The sequence below is a fragment of the Ostrea edulis genome, chromosome 9 (assembly GCF_947568905.1).
Source record: "Ostrea edulis chromosome 9, xbOstEdul1.1, whole genome shotgun sequence".
NCBI classification, from domain to species: Eukaryota; Metazoa; Mollusca; class Bivalvia; order Ostreida; family Ostreidae; genus Ostrea; species Ostrea edulis.
Genome location: NC_079172.1, coordinates 32,366,579 through 32,384,424, shown reverse-complemented (window position 1 = coordinate 32,384,424; position 17,846 = coordinate 32,366,579). Strand labels below are relative to the sequence as shown.

The 17,846-nt window shown below is 39.3% G+C and overlaps 1 protein-coding gene across 2 annotated transcripts in view; it reads left to right on the top strand.

The window, feature by feature from the left end:
• Positions 1-2,475, top strand: part of LOC130050365 (propionyl-CoA carboxylase beta chain, mitochondrial-like) — a 22,550-nt gene extending 20,075 nt beyond the window's left edge. For both annotated transcript variants that reach the window (XM_056150239.1, XM_056150238.1), the window contains one exon: positions 1,738-2,475. In XM_056150239.1, the coding sequence (XP_056006214.1) occupies positions 1,738-1,859 (122 nt within the window). In that variant the 3' untranslated portion in view covers positions 1,860-2,475. The remainder of the gene's footprint in view (positions 1-1,737) is intronic.
• Positions 2,476-17,846: the final 15,371 nt, after the last annotated feature.

The window sequence follows — 17,846 nt, the reverse complement described above, 5'->3', positions numbered from 1 at the left end:
GTGGGGTATGTGGGCTTACTCACTTCTGCTTTCTTTCATGTTTTCAAATTACTATTGACGTGTGCATAAAGGGGGGAAAGGGGGGGGGGGGGTAAAAAGAGAAAAATCCTGGATCTGCACATGTATCTGCTGTGGTGTTGAATTTATCGATTTATTTAAAAATTATCATTATATTGAAATGCATTTTATGCAGTGCTGTTCACATAGTTTTACAAACTTGAAAGGTTTGTGACAAGACGTGACATTTTAAGCATTGTTATCACACAGTTAGTGACTTGGAAAGATTGAGAGTAGAAATAAGAAAAGTAGAGGCAGTCACGAGCATACAGTTCAGAACAAATCGTCAAAGGTTACGCAAGTCATAGAGAAGGCAGCAGAAATATAATAAATACAGTATATAAAAAGTCGTAAAAGATTACGCAAGTCATAGAGAAGGCAACAGAAATATAATAGATATGGTATATAAATTTTTCAGCCACATTCATATACATGTTACAGTAATTATAATTGTTGATGTGCATGCTGGGTATTTTAGAGTGATCTAAATCTACAATGTAGTAAGAACCTAATACAGGACTTCAATTGTTCATGATTTAATATAAAACCCTAGGAGAGAGCTAAAATAGGCTGTTTCTGCTACCTAATCACATTCATGTGCTGAGTATGTGGTAAATAAATATTGATTTGCTGATCAAAGCATGAACATTACAAAATATGTACATATGTATGTGTATAGCTGCGCTCACTCAAACGGTAGGGTCATCTGACAGCATATTACAGCAACTATCTATAATAAATGGGTAGAAATTTTCTGTAGTGCTTCTAATGAAGAATGAAAACTGAATTCACAGTTAGAGGGTAAAGCTGTGAACAAAAATGTTAGATTTCAATGACCTTGGGGCAGAAGTTTCATTAGAGTGTAATATTTAAGTACAAATATAAAATTCTTTATAGATAAGGGAATTGAAAATTTTCTATGATGTTCAAAAGTTGAAAATATTATCCCTCCCTAAATAACTCTCTCTCTCTCTCTCTCTCTCTCTCTCTATATATATATATATATATAATGTAAATTTTCCTCTCTCTTTTGGACTTAATTGAGAAATCAAATTACATTCCATATGATAAATTAATGTGTTCGTTTTACTTATAAAAAACATAGATTTAGTTCTCATTTTTGCAAAGCATTTATAGCAAGTGCCATGAATACATGATGAGATTATAAAGTGCATAAGTTTTCCTCAATGTAAAACTACTGCAACATTTACATGTAATTTTATGCTCTCACAGCACTGTACTATAACTGTCTTTTACTGTCATATACATGTACATGTATACTTTTTTAAGCAATATCTTCAATTTTTTAAAAAGAATTCCAGAGAACTACACAAATCAAAATTATTCTGAGTATTTGTTTTTCAAATTTGAAGGAGAGTTAGAAGAGTAATTTGAGATAATAGAAAAAAAATCCTAAAAAACCATGTCTCAGAGATGTTCTCATTGACCAGTGTTTCAAACCCATATGACTGGTATCATAATGTACCTACTATGAGAGGTAACATAGTTTAGTAGGCTAGTAAAGCAATAGCAGCCACTATTATGATGTTGAGTTTTTTTCTATCATGCAATCAGTGTCCTGTCTATAGTTAAAACACCTAGGCCTCTTGTTGGGAAACCCATTAGGATGTTATTTTTATTTATTGAATGCATGTAATCAATTCCTGTCTCTCGTTTCAGGCTTTGTGGATGACATTATTGAGCCCCGCACTACTAGGAGGCAGATCTGTAGGGATTTGGATATGCTTTCCAGTAAGAAACTGGCGAATCCATGGAAGAAACATGCCAACATGCCACTCTAATCAACTCATGGAGTCAGTTTGTTGTTGACTGGCCTCGATACTGCTTCAGTGCATACTCACTATGGATACCATAGGCTTATTGCTTGATATTAATTTATATTCATGCATTTAGCAGAAACTCTAGGGATTAAAATCCTGAGTGACCGCGCTTTAAGGATGGATATTTTGGAATGAGAGTCTTTTACAATAGCTTAGTTTGTGGTCCATTGTTGTGGCATTATTGATTATTGTTGTGTGACATAATGTTGAGAGAACTGTTGTTTTGATATATTTTCATTATTACGGTATAAAATATTTAGGGGGTGTTTTTTTTTTATGGTATATACATGTAATTGAAATCATTAAGTATATAACTCTAATACGTTCAGGAAACGTTACTGAGAGAATGATCACAAATGACTGAAACTGTTGAGTAATTATACACATGTATATCTTTATGTGCATATCTGATAAATTACTTAAAACATACTTGTAAACTTTGACAATGAATATTTCTTTATGACATACATCCTCAATGTATAGAGCACTAGTACTTGACATTTCATGTAACTCCTATACTCATTGTTATTACAAATGGCAATAAATTTATACCCCATTGGGCCTTTTCTGACATAGACTAGCTATAGATTTGTTAGTGATGTGTTGGTGTCTAATACTGGGCTATACATTACGCCATCCAGAAAAATACTAATCTTCTTAGGACACTCCTAGAAGTCGGATTTTTGGGAGTTAAAATTTGGTCCAAAACTCTATGTCCGACTTATAGGAGTGTCCTAAGAAGATAAGTATTTTTCTGACGGCGTAATGTATAGCCTAGTATTTTTAAAGAAGAAAAACATGGAAGAAATAAACAAAATAGTAACTGTTTAATTTGTTGAGAATAAAAAGTGAAATATTGATGTCATATCCCAAAACTTTATTGGAACACAGATAAATACATAAGATTAATGATAAGAAATTGATTTGTTGGGAAAAAATATCGGCGCATTTCTCAAATTGAAACACAGGTAAAAACATTAGAGCATTGATTTGAAATTGTCAACCGATTATTGAAAAAAGTTAGACCGACTTATAAATGGGTCAATGGCAACTCCCTCCAATATAACCTAAAAACTATACAATAGACTTATAAATAGGCAAGTATATACGGTAGTATGGCATTGATCATTATTCATTGATCTCAAATTTTTCTTATTTTAGTGATTGGACAAACTCACAAAATTGAAGTGATCAATCAATTACTGTCTGCAAAGTTACAAACCAATCTGGGGGTTTTATTTTTACATAAACCAGGAAAATAATTAAAGAAATAGCAGACAAGCATTCTGAGAGTGTTGTAAAAGCAATACATGTTATATACCCTACCAGTGTCCTCTATTTGAGGGATGCCATTACATGCAGACTGTATATTTGAAGGAGTGGGCAGTTACTATTTTTTTAATATCAGCCAGGAAATTTACAATTTTGATCTCCTGTAAATAGATTCAATGAATTTGATGGATTCAATTACAAATTGATATACCTAATTACACAGATCTTGCAGAATAAAAAACACAGAAAATTGGAATGCAAGAATTGATTCAGTCAGCCAAGAAACTTAAAGTTTTACAAATTTTGTTAGAATAATTCAACTTTAACGAAAGGGAAACTTATGTGTATCTATTCATCAATAACCACATAAAAAATTTCAGATTCTTAAGTTAAGGCATTATAGAGAAAAAATCTGGACAACTTATCCGACACAAAGTCCCATAAATCTTGTAAAAATTAGTATGCTGTGACAAATTTAAAATTGATTGGAAAGCATGTACATTATTAGAAAACTATATACCAAATCTCAGGTTCCTAAATTAAAGCATGATGAAACAAGATATGATTATAGTCTGCCAATTATAAAGTCTCCCAAATGAAGTACTATAGCTGTCAAAAGTGGGAGTTTTTTTAGTAAAGCTATTTTCCCCCAAATTAATAACTCCCTTGCACAAAGTCCATGCCAATTTTAATTTTATTTAAAAAATCAAGATTAAAAAGACCATAATTTTAAAAATTTTCAAAAAATCTTCAGTTTTTCCTTCAGTAAAATGAGTCACCTGACTTTAATACTAGTTTGTAGGTCCCAACATCCTCTCATTATTTCTTAAGATACCATGTTTCTATCAGTCCCAGTTCTACAATTTTTTATGATCAAAGCTCAAACTAGGACAAGTGTAATTAGGTATATCACTTGACCTTGATACTGGTTTGTAGGTCCCATAATCCTATCATACTTTTCTTAAGATCCCAGATCACTATCAGACCTGGTTCTGAAGTTATTATGTTCAAGGTTAATTTGATCTACTTTTAGCCCTAAAGTAGGTCACTGTGTCCAATCTAGCTGAATGCAAACTTAACGAGAGGAACTTTGTGACTAAATTTCAGGGCAATATCTGTATCCGTAACGAAAAAAGTCCGGAAAACTGTTTGACCTTCATTTTAGCCCTACAGTAGGTCAAGGTGCACCAAATCCAGCTGAAATGCAAACTCATTCTTGCGCTTCTTAAGGGAGAAATTGTGACTATATTTCAACGCTGTACATGCATCCGTTATGAAGTCCAGAAATATCACCTCAGAAGGACCAATTGGTGTAATCCACATAAACTGTAAACTGAACTTGTATTCCTCCAAGAGAAAGCTTGTGACTACAATTCAGGGCAATATCTGTATCCGTAGTGAAAAAAGTCTGGAAAACTGTTTGACTTCCTTTTAGTCCTAAAGTAGGTCACGATACACAAATCCAGCTGAAATGCAAACCCACTCTTGCATAAAAATGCGAGAGTTTTCTTTTTATTAAATCTGTTATTGTAGAGTTTTCTCATATCAGTATACTATTCAGTCAATAATAGGAAAACTAAAGTTACCTATTGCAATACAGTTTGTCAATAGTGCTTAGATTATAATTTACTGGTCTCTCGGACTTGTCCTTTCAAATATCAATACTAAATTATAACGTGTTATTGTCACATTAAGCAATTTGCTTATCATAATCACTGTAACACAAGTGTATGAAAATATATATCATTTTCTACCAAGCTCAGGGGGGAGCCCCGCCCTCACCCATCTGAGCACCAGGTGTCCTGACTTTTCCTCTGTGAATAGAATTGGGATGTTCACAAAATAAACTATGTCCAACTGCATACAATCCTAATCTTTGATACAACAAGCTAATAAAGAGAGTTTATTCCCGCTTAAGGATGAATAAGAAATATACTATTAAACAAGTGGCCCACAGACATTATCAGTCACCTGAGCATTAGTTAAAAGTATTATCAGTCCCAAGGGCTGCAGAATCTAGAAAAATTCCTATTCTGAACATATAAGCTAAATTCTAAGATTCAGTAAAAGCATATAACAAGATGTGTTCTTAAAACTTAAATACCCTCGAAAGTGCCTATACTGATGAAAGGCTTTACATGATATAAATTAAATATATATATATAACATTAACACAATATGGCTTTGGACCCCTCCTAAAGTCAAAATTCTGTGGTTGTGAAATTCACAATTTTGTTACATCTTTTTCTGCTTTTCCTTAGTATGCATTTACTTTTATACTGTATAAGCAAACTTTATGAAGTCTTTCAAATGATAAAGAGAATAATCACTATAATAAATTTGGCTCCACCCTGGACCCAAGCCTTTACCCACTAGAATCATGAAATTTAAAACTTTGGTATAGGACTACCTACTCCGTCTAAATATCTATTTAGTTTCAATTTAGTATGATAGCATTAAAATTAAGAAGATATTATTTAAATGTTTTACACATATACACTATATATACGAAGTTGGGCCGCACCCTGGACTCGGAACCTATGCAGGGATCCTGAAAATTACAATTGTGGTAGAAGTCTTCCAGCTCTACATCACTAAGCATTTAGTTTTTCTTAAGATATATGCGGTTATAGAATAGAAGCTTTTTGAGGATTGGTCAATTTTTGGCAGATTTTGCCCCGCCCCTAAGGGGCCGGTGGTGCGGGAGTCCTGAAATTAAACATTGTGTCCCCTTGTCCCAAAGCATCTTACCTCGCACTCGAATCAATAACTCTTGACTTGTGAAGATGGTCCCAAAGATGTTTCATAACAATTTTGAAAAGAATTTGAGTGGTAGTTATGAAGGAATTAAAAATGTTCAATTGTTAACACATTTAATCACTGACCACTTTGCCCCACCCCATTCACCCGATACCAAAACCCTGACCCCTGCCAGGGATCGTGAAATTTACAATTTTGGTAAAGAGCTACCTATTATTTCTAAATATCCATTTAGTATCAATAGCATTAAAAATGTTTTTCAAATGTTTTATATATACATGCACATTACATACTAAGTTTGTGACCCCACCCTGGAGACAGAACCTCTACTCCGGGAATCACAAAATTTACAATTTAGGTAGAGGCCTTCCTCCTATACATCATTATGCATTTAGTTTTGTTTTTTTTTACAAATTGGTCAATGTTCGGCAATTTTTACCCCGCCCCTAAGGCCCCAGGGGTGCAATAGTCCTCAAATTAAAAATTTATATCATCCTTGTTTCAAAGATGCTTAATATTAAATCTGAAAAGAATTGAAACAGTAGTTCTCAAAAAGAAGTTGAAAAAGTTCAATTGTTAACACATTTAATCACTGACTATTTTGGCCCCAACCTAATACCAAATTCCCTACCCCCGGGATCATGAAATTTACAATTTTGGTAAAGGGCTACCTGCTCATTTTAAATATCTAATTATTTTCAATTTAGTACAATACCATTAAATAAGATGGTTTTAAAAAAAAAAAAAAAAAATGTTTTACACATAAATTCTATATATCAAGTTTGGCCCCGCCCTGGAGTCAGAACCTCTACCCCAGGGACCATGAAATTACTATTTTGGTAGAGGCCTTCCTGTTCCTGATCACTATGCATTTAGTTTTTCTTACACATGTGCGGTTGCAGAGAAGATTTTTAAGAATTGGTCAATTTTGTCCCATGCCTAAGGCCCAGGGGTGCAGGAGTCCTGAAATTTATAATTTATGTCCCCCTTGTTCCAAAGATATTTCATACCAAATCTGAAAAGAATTGGAATGATAGTTATCAAGAAGAAATTAAAAATGGTAGTTATCAAGGAGATAAAAAAAAAGTTCAATTGTTAACTTAAAACGGCGGACGCAGACTATATCGCAATAGGTCACCTGAGTTTACTCAGGTGATCAAAAAATGCTGATGCTGAGAGAGAAAGAGAGAGCGAGCAAAAAGTATGGTAACACACACCATACAAATTTGCAAAAAGTAGACAAATTCGTTCATTAAAAACTGACCTCAAGAAAATGTTTATATAAATGCAATGAATTAAGTCACAAATTTTATTGTTGTTTAGTGTCTACCGCGATTTTGAATGAAAACTTGGAAATAAAAATCTTCCCATGCAGACTTACCTTGCAACTTAAAAAAGAGGGCGACTTCGGGTTTGTTGGGTTTTCTTAATTAACCCTTTCATCAATTTCCGGTTTGAAGGTTTACTTCATTAATTTGATTACAATGTCATTTGTCATGTTTAAACTTTCAACTTTATATTCCAACTTTATTGTTATTATTTTAATATGTATTTGTGAAATACCGATGCCCCCCGTATGGCCAAAGTCTTTCAAGAGGTCAAGTTTTGGTACCAAAAGAAAGGTCTTCTAAGAAGGAATACACCTGTGAAATATGAAAGCCTTATCACCAACCAATCAAAGGTTATGGCTAAGGTTACTGAAAGAAATGTCTAATTTAAAACATTAGGACCAGAGTTATTTTTTTCTGCAGACAAACAGATCTAGACGGACAGGCCAAAAGATAAAAACTATACACTCCCGAATCTCCGATTACATACAATGATCATACAAGAGACATAAACACCATATACAGATAATATTGCTTCATACATATGGGAATTTGACAATGAAAAAGCCAAAACTACCCCGTTTGTGTAAGAAATACAGATCGGGTCTTCGTGTTCATGTTGCAGGATAACCTCATCCGTCTTGAAATGTTCATTTGAAATTAAAAAAAGTCGCGGCATTTAAATTTCAAATCCGAGGTTATTCTGTATCATTCACGAAAATAAGAACTTTGTACAGATGTTAACCAAGATAAAGCGCCGTGACGTTATATGGCAGTTTCCGAGACGGATTAGGTCTACATGTTTTTTGCTTACAAAAAGGTAAAATCGTAGGGTTTCAAGTTGACGGATTATATATCAACTGAATTGAATTAATACACTGTTCAAGGAAACTGTGCACATGTAGGTGGAAGAAGTTTTGACTTTTCTGTGCATCGCCATGTGATTATTTTACATCGAAGATCAGAATGCAGAGACGATTGATCTATATTGAATGACAAATTTATTAATTTGTATTGCAACATACATACATAATTTTTATGATTATAAATTGAATTATCAGTTATTGACTGTATTGTTGTATTAGCAAAACACGAAGTGTTATCGATTTTCTCATAAGTTATTGCGAATTAAGGTATATCGTAGAATAATGGCCGCGGCATTTCTTAGATCTTCGCAATAAATGTGGTTAAATACATGTATAAAGCTGAGTTATAGTTTGCCGTTCAAAAAAATATGACATTAAAAACGGAGTTTCCGTGTCACAGTAGGCGATGGCATGATATTTATCATCATCACCTGCATCTCTCAACTGGTCCCGTGAGAATCCGAATTAGAATAGGTCCTCAGTTCCCCCTTGCTTGTCGTAAGAAGCGACTAATTGGGGCGGTCCTTTGGACAAAACCGCAAAAACCGTGGTCCTGTCACAGCAGGTGTGGCACAAAAAAGATCCCTCCCTGTTGCTCATAAGCCTAAATTTTGCAGCCCTTCACCGGCAGTGGTGACATCTCCATATGGGTGAAATATTCTCGAGAGGGACGTTCAACAATATTCAATCAATCAATCTCTCATCTGCTTATGGTCAGTTTTTAAATCGAAGCAGGCTACTGACAAACAAGTTGATGGTGCAGGAGTTCCAACAGTCTCGTTTAAAGCCAGCATTTCGCAAATTATATGGTCGTTATAACGATCTAGTTTGCCAATATAACCTATCATTGGACCATATGCTGTTTGACTTGTTTCATACCGATTGTTAGGCCGTTCTTGGTACACTGATTTTGACTACGAATAACTCCGTTTACCTGATTAAGATATAGGACTCACGGCGGGTGTGACCAGTTGACAGGGAATGCTTACTCCTCCTGGGCACCTGATTCCACCACTGGTATATCCAGGGGTCCGTGTTTCCCCAACTCTCTAATTTGTATTGCTTATAGGAGTTACTGGTGAGATTGATCACTGTTCGTTATCTTAAATTCACCTTTCATTTAAAGAACCCTCATTGCTAGTTTCTCCTTCATAACAGTTAGTAATGTTTTCTTGAGGAGCAAATCCCGTCGGGTTTCGAGTTAGAATAGGCCCTCAGTACAACGTTGCTTGTCGTAAGAGGTGACTAGGTGGGACAGTCCTTCGGATGAGACCGTAAAAACCGGGGTGTTGCTAAAACGCGGAACGGAAAATGAAACGGAAGACGGAACGGAACAGAAAACGGAAAATATTACAAAGTATGCAATAATATTATGAGGTGGTCAACATTTTGCAAAATAAAAGGTTTGCCATGAACAAGGGAAGCAGAAATTACAGAGAGAGTGGGAAGTCATCCACAGAATCCACCGTTTGATATACTTCATACTAATGCATAATTATAGTAAAATCATTAACTTGCCATGAAAATATTAATAAAGAGAAAAGAAAATAATCATACTGAAAAAGACTTGAATTTTCAAATTTTATATCCAATGAAGAATTATATGTAAATTTACATGTAAATGTGCGTTAATGACGTTTAGCCACGGGGGGGGGGGGGGGGGGTATATAAAGTACGTGTGTTCTTTCCTTTCTCTACCCTGGTCCATCGCTGCTCGCTAACACATCTGGCAATGCAGACATTTCAAAATTCTTGTAAAACGCTTTGTAAATTCTTATACAGACGTTTAACTTCGCTTAATCAATTTATGAGGTAGAATTTTAAGATAAAATTGTTTTACCGCTTGTAAACAAATTCCCAAAATTTAGATTTTAATCTTAATAAAGTATTTTCTTCCGAATTTTGGTGTTATCTTAGCTATATTAATCATTCTAATTCTTAAATTTTATTCCGTTTTCCGTTCCGTCTTACGATTTTAGCAACACCCCAAAAACCGAGGTCGAGTGTCACAGCAGGTGTGGCACGATAAAAATCCCTCCCTGCTCAAAAACTGTAAGCGCCGAGCATAGGCCTAAATTTTTGCAGTCCTTAATCACCAGCAATAGTAACGTCTCAATATGAGTGAAAGATTCTCGAGAGGAACATTAAACAATACACAATCAATCAATCATCTTGATGAGCAAATATTAGGGTTATGCATGGTACTCAGAACCATAGCAGGGAGTTATGGGGAGATTTAATCTTGCCAACATCTTCCTTGACACGGGATCTCCGTTTTCAAAATCATATTCAACTCATGACAACCACTTCCAATGCTGGACGCCTGGCGAAGGAACAGTCACTATACATTTGTTAAATGTCTTGGTTTGACGCCGCTCCGGGGTCGATTCAACCTGACCATGTATGGAGCGCCAAATTAACATAAACTCAAATAATTTAAGATATCTTCAATTATTTGAAGATATCATCAATTCAATTATTATTGCTCTCATCAAATGAATTAATGTGCGCTTCAATTCAATTATTGCTCTCATCAATTGAATTAATGCGCGGATCAATTGAATTAATGAGAGCAATAATTGATTTAATGAGCGCATTAATTTAATTATTGCTCTCTTCAATTCAATTGATGAGAACACCAATTGAATTAATGAGAGCAATAATAGATTTAATGCGCGCATTAATTCAATTATTGCACTCTTCAATTCAATTGATGAGAGCATCAGTTTCGTAGAAATATTGCTCGCAATAATTAATTTAGAGCTCGGTATAAATAATTTGATGATCTCTTTAATTCAATATGAAGATATCTTTAATTATTTACAATGCTTTTGTATAAGGAATTAATGCGCGCATCAATTCTTTTAAAGAGAGCAACAATTCAATTAAAGAGATCATTAATTCAAATGTGGATATGTTGAATTGAAGATATCTTTAATTATAAAGTTGCTCTCTCTAAAAGAATTATTGCTCTCTTCAAATGAATTAAAGATATCATTAATTCAATCGAAGAGAGCAATAATTGAATTAATGCGCGCATTAAATCAATTATTGATCTCATCAAATGAATTATAATGCGCCCATCAATTCAATCATTGCTCTCATCAATTGATTTAATGCTCTCTTGTAGCTCGCATCAGTTCAATTGATGATATCATTAATTCATTTGAAGAGATCATTAATTTAATTAAAGCGCGCATCAATTCAGCTGAAGAATTAATGATATCATCAATTCAATTAATGCGCGCAATAATTCAGAATTGAAGATATCATTAATTATTTGAAGAGATCTTTAATTAATTTGTTGCGCGCATCAAATGAATTGATGATATCTTCAAATAATTGAAGATATCTTCAATTATTTGAGTTTATGTTAATTTGGCGCTCCATAACCATGCATGCGTATATCGGCCCGGCCTTCCGGTTGCGTCGCGTATCCACTTTAAGGCACAGGGGCTAAGCCCGTTTTGGGCCCGAACCCTGTGATACCATAAATATATTTATATATCTATATTTATGGTATCACAGGGTTCGGGCCCAAAACGGGCTTAGCCCCTGTGCTTTAGGGTACCGGTAGTTGCGTCTCTGACGCCGCTACGTAAAGTTTTGAATAACAGCTACAGTGGGCATCGTTTAGTCTGGTTCCATTCCCACATAATTCAGTTTGAACAGTCTTTACATTGAGATTGTAGAGAGTGTGGGAATGGGACCCGACGAGGCAGTTGCAGCCGGGGTAAAGCTTATTCTCACCATCTCGTATAGAATAATTGAATACAACATTGTATAGGCCTACACATAATATATCGATCGAGAATTACGCATATAACGTCATTCCATATCGTTATGACAAGGATGTAGAATAAGCTAAGACACCCTCCCATTCTTATAGAAATTTCAAATTATAAATAATAATACTGGAATGAAGGTTTATCGGATGAGACCGCAAAAACCGAGGCCACGTGTCACATCGGGTGTGGCACGATAAAGATCCCTCCTTGCTCAAAGACCGTAAGCGCCGACCATAGGCCTAAATTTTGCAGCCCTTCACCGGCAATGGTGACGCCTCCATATAAATGAAATATTCTCAAAAGGGACGATAAACAATATACAATGGATGAATCATTGAAATACACAAGCAGTTTTGTATTAGACGTGTTTCATGCTGATTGTTAGACCGTTCTTGGCACACTGATTTTGACTACGGACAACTCCGTTTACCTGATCTAGATATAGGGCTAACGGCGGGTGTGACCGGTCGACAGTGTTTTGTTCACCACAGGAGGTGCGCATTCTTTTCGTAATTCCCTTTTTTCCTACTTGGTATCGAAATGTTTGAAATATAAAGCCTCGGCTTTTATATTTCAAAACAACATTTCTCAACCTCGGAGGTTATTCTGCAAAAACATTGTATCCTGGTTCTAGGTTGAAATGGTTGTCTATGTATTTTATCTTTTCAATGTCAACCCTTGTTTCTGAGCAGATCCATTAAATATTCATTACATCTTTTGGCATCACAAAAGATGCGCTGTATAGTGTATGTATCATACCTGGGTGGTTTGTTTTCATTAGAGGTCGACAGGAGATGCTTACTCCTCCTGGGCACCTGATCCCACCTCTGGTATATTCAGGGGTCCGTGTTTGCCCAACTCTCTATTTCATATTCCTTATAGGATTTATGAGATTGATCAGTTTGTTATCTTCATCTTTCATAACTCCCGCAAGCAAAACAAAAGAAAGAGCTGGGCAAACACGGACCCTGAACATACCAGAGGTGGGATCAGGTGCCTTGGAGGAGTAAGCATCCCCTGTCGACCGATCACACCCGCCGTGAGCCCTAAAACTTGATCAGGTAAACGGAGTTATCCATAGTCAAAACCAGTGTGCAAAGAACGGCCAAACAATCTGTATGAAACACGACAGTCAGACAGCACTTGACCCAATGATAGGTTGTATCGGCAAACTAAAGTATGCATTGAATTGCTTGATTTATTGTTTTCTGCCTTTTCATCTTTGTGTTGGTTTCTCTTTACATGCACTAACATGGTCTCGTCATATTCATTATCAGCCTCAAAAATTGCACTATACTCTGCATCTCTTTTTTCAGTGGCGAGTTGTTAACAAGTTTTCTGCCTTGCTTCTGTCCTTTCAGGTATCATGAAAGACTATGAACGGTTTAATAGACTTTTCTTACATAATTTTCTGGGCACTTCTCTATCTCTATACATGGAACAAAGTGATTAGGTTACTGTAATTGTATGTTACTTGTATGTGTCAGTAGTATAAGGCGGCTGGATAGGCGGTTCAACTGAGTGCAGTTTTGAGTGCGGGCCGATGGCTGGTTCAGTGGAGTGCAGTTTTGAGCGGTATTGACATGTGTGTAGGGGTCAAGCAGGTGGCCAGCAAGCCACCTGGTGCGGTCAAGCTGGGCCGGTGGCCAGCAGGCCACCTGGTGTGGTCAAGCTGGGGAGGTGGGGAGGTCAAGCTGGGTAGGTGGGGGGAAATCTAGGGCGATAGCGTGTGAACGTGTTAATATTCCAGGTGTATTCCTTTATGTTAAATTTTCAAATAAAGAATTAAAGAACAATGGTTGAAAGTTTACACATTCATTCAATGAACAAATTTACACGCACATAATTTACTGACCTCGTCTAACAGCTGACAGAAAATAGATAGGCGTCAGGTTTCATTTCTCGGAAACGCGGGTATTTTCTGAAAATCGTTTTGACTTTGTTTTGTAAACAATTAACTCAGCTATTCAGTAGTTCTGTATAACATGCAAAGAGTTTATGCATATGTGCACTAAATTGTGTGGTTTGAGTCCGATCTTTTTGCATTAGGCCTGTAGTATCTGGGGAGTCTTCTCCAGTACGACTTGTTTATCCCCGGATTGCAGAGGATCAACATCCGACAGCACGAGATTTCCCGCGGTTATGGTATATGCCAGACGTACAACACGACCTACCCGAAGCTAGAGATCGACAGCAGACAGAGCAGTTAAGTCCGCGGGACCCATGTTTTATGTAGATACACAGTACTGAATACTATAGATACTTTATTGGCGCCCAACTCGAGGTCACGGACTTACCTGGGTGGGTTATTGCATTTTTTTTTTTTTTTTTTTTTTGCTTTCCCCAGTCACGTTGTTAGGTCGCCATATTGGCGGGTAGTGTCAGATTTGGAATTTTTCTTTTTTCTACTCGGGAATAGATTTCGATTTTAGTGATTAACGGATTTTTATTAATTACTGAATCAATTTAGACATTACTTGACTGCATTTTTGATACATTTTTCGTGGATTATTTACTTGTGAGATGGATATGCCTATAGATGAGGCGTTACGTGGGCTAGGCTTGCGCCCTCACCCGGACACACCTGTGGTCACGTGGAATGTACCCGCGTACTCCCAGGTATCCTCAGGCGGTGGCGAACGTTATTTCACGCCGTCCTTGGCTTCCTGTTTGAGGGATGGGGGATGTAGGTTAAGGGATGCCACAGGTGGGGGAGTGAGGCTTATTGGCACGCAGTTTGGCTCCAGAGAGGGTGACAGGCTTAGTGGCACGCAGTTTGGCTCTAAAGAGGGTGACAGGCTTGGTGGCACGCAGTTTGGCTCTAGAGAGGGTGACAGGCTTAGTGGCACGCAGTTTGGCTCTAGAGAAGGTGACAGGTTTAGTGGCACGCAGTTTGGCTCTAGAGAGGGTGACAGGCATAGTGGCACGCAGTTTTTCTCTATGGAGGGTGGCAGGTTTAGTGGCACGCAGTTTGGCTCTGATGAAAGCTATAGCTTAGATTGGGATATGCAACGTAGGTGTGACTTCCCGGGGAATTTAATGGGATTAGATCCGCACAAGAGAGGGTCTGGACATGACATCCCAGGGTTTAGCGATTGGGATAGGTGGGAGGTCAGGAGGATTTCTTGTCCCCTGGTGGGAATTCAGCTATTCCTAATGTCCCGGTGAGGCCTACTCCAGTCAAGGGAAGTGGTCATGTACCCAGCTCTGGGAGTCTCCCGGAATATCATACCCCTACTCTGCATTCCTACACTCCAGTGTCAAGGTCAGTCCCACCCCCTCATTCATGGGTTGATGATCAGGCCCTAGGCAAGCTTAGTCAAGGTTTGCCCCAGATGGGCTTGGGTTCACGCTTGCAGCACCCCACTCCTGGACCGTATTCCCCAGTTGCCCCATTTTCGGAGCCAGGGACTATCTACGGGAATTACCAGTCCCCAAAGCCCAGCCAGGGCTATGATCTGCTTACAGGGTCCCCAGTCCCGCATGCCTACCCATCCCATGTTCAAGACCCTTGTGTTGGGGGTAATGCCGCCCACACCCAGCCTTTGATATCTCCCATGCCTGGCGGTTACGCTAGCATACCTATGCCCTACCCTACCATGATGACTCCTTATCAACAGCAGGGGCCCTTCACCTACCCTGGGGGATGAGAGGGGTAGCGTAGTGCACATTCAACCCCAGTTAGGTGAACCAGAACGACAGGACTAGCTCCAGCGTCTCGCACCACGTACCAGGTCCCCCAGTACTCTTGTAGAGTGGAGCAGTCGATGGGCTTCAGTAGAAACGCACCCCAGTACAAGGATTTGCGGTACGATGGAAATTCTAGCTGGAAGTCCTTCCTGCACAAGTTCATTCGCCAGGCCCGCAGCCAACAGTGGACTGAGATGGAACAACAAGATCAGTTCTGCTTCTCCAGTGACTACTACACCCTGTTGATGGAAACAGACCGCGATCTCTCTTTGGCTGACATCATTGGGCGGTTTGAGAAACGTTTTGGGTCATCTGCACCAGGTTTCACGCATCAATTGAACTTTCAGTCAGCATCACAGGATGTGGGCGAGTCATTGCGACATTGGGCTGACAGGGTGCTTACCCTGGCCACCCGTCTGTGCTGTCTGTACATGTACATGTATATGCCATCCCACGGTTGTGCTATGGTGCTGAGGACAGTGACGCAGGACTGGACGCCTAGCCCAAGACAGTTGAGGAAGCAGTCGACCGAATGCAGTACTATCAGCATTCACGGCAGATGAAGTCATCCAAGCCCATGAGGGATGTGAGGCAGGTAGCTCAAGTTGAAGCTCCCAATCCTAAGGCCAAGTAAAATTAATTAGTAGATTATCATTCCCGCCCGCCCCTCGAAAATCGCCCCGCCCCGATTTTTTTCATTTTTCAAAATTACGATTTCCGGATATTTTTATGTCCGGTCCGGTATCGTAAACGTACTTTGTTTCACTTTGCCTTTTAGAAACCCAAATACACATGTAATTATGATTTATAAAGCCTTTTCTCAATGAGAGAAGGCATTTTCGAGGTCAAGAATACCATGGCGAAAAATAAAATCCTCCCACCCGCCCCATTTTTTGTGAAGTTTGAATGATAATCTACTAATTAATTTTACTTGGCCTAACAGGAGCTCAAGGAAATGCGCCAGCGCCTTGAGGAGTTGGAGAAGGAAATCCGAGGGCGGACCCTCTCTCGGAGACCTTTATCGCCATTATCGAACGGCAACCGAAAGCCAGCAGTCTGCTTCAAATGTGGGGCCATGGGACATTTTAAGCGGGAATGACGGGGGAAAACTGAGGCGAACCAGGGCCAGGGGACCGAGGTCAAGCCAAGGTACGGTCAAGACGCACAACCGTATTCATCAGAACCAAGGGGGCGGGGAGCCAAGACCCACCAGCCACAGTTTAGTGCAGGGCCTATACAGGGGGAGGTCAGGAAGTTGACACCGGAGTGCTCCCCAGTTAGGCCAGGGCCGTGCGATGCTCGCACGGGGACAAGTCGGTTTGCAGGAGGACACAGGCAGGCGCCCTCCTGCATGCGCCGCTCCAGGAAGGACACACTCCTAGTGCGGTTCAAGGAGGAGGAGGAGGAGGAAGAAGAATCCGAGGACTGGGTCATAGGGTGGGAGGACAAATTCGAGCCCTCTCCCAGGGATATGTTGTCGGGATTCAGGCTCCCTGAGGATATCGTGGTGCCGGAACTGCCCGGGTTCGGGGCAGGGAGATGGGGGAGGATTCGGAGAACTTGCCGGATCTGGAGCCCTTGCCCATTCGGAGGAGCAGGTAGGCGCAGACCCCGCGTCCAAGCCTAGCGAGTACCCGGAGCCAGTTAGGGCGCAGGTTCAGCCCAAGGAGGAATGTGGGCTGGGGGTGGTCAGTGGCCAAGCGGAGAACGGGACTGTGGATATGCCATTCCGGCATGCTGGAGAATCCCACGAAGACTCGCCTGTGCCAATAGGGCAGATACGCCCAACCACCGGATTCTTGGTCCAAATGGTAGTCCAGGCAGTGGTAGACACTGGGGCGGAGGTGAGTGTGTTGTCCACCCGGGTCTACGAGGAGCTGGACCCCAAGCCTCACATCAAGCAGCATGTGACCTTGGTCCAGGCAGGGGGAAATGCCAGGATGAGGGGCTTCATCATTGGCCTTGTGGCAGTTCGCCTTTGAGACACGGAACATAATGTCGACCTGTATGTGCCCCCCCCCCCCCCCCGCCCCCCCCTGCAGGACCAAATGCTGCTAGGTATGGAGTTTCTCCATCAGCAGAAGGCTCATTTAGACCTGGAGCATGGCATCATGACCTTGGGAGAGGAGAAGGTCCCTATGACGTTCCGACGCCCAGGAAGGGGACAGCAGGCCCAGGTTTCAGTAACGAAGTATATCCGGGTCCCAGCTGCTTCAGTCGTCCTATATCCTTGTCGTTTGGATA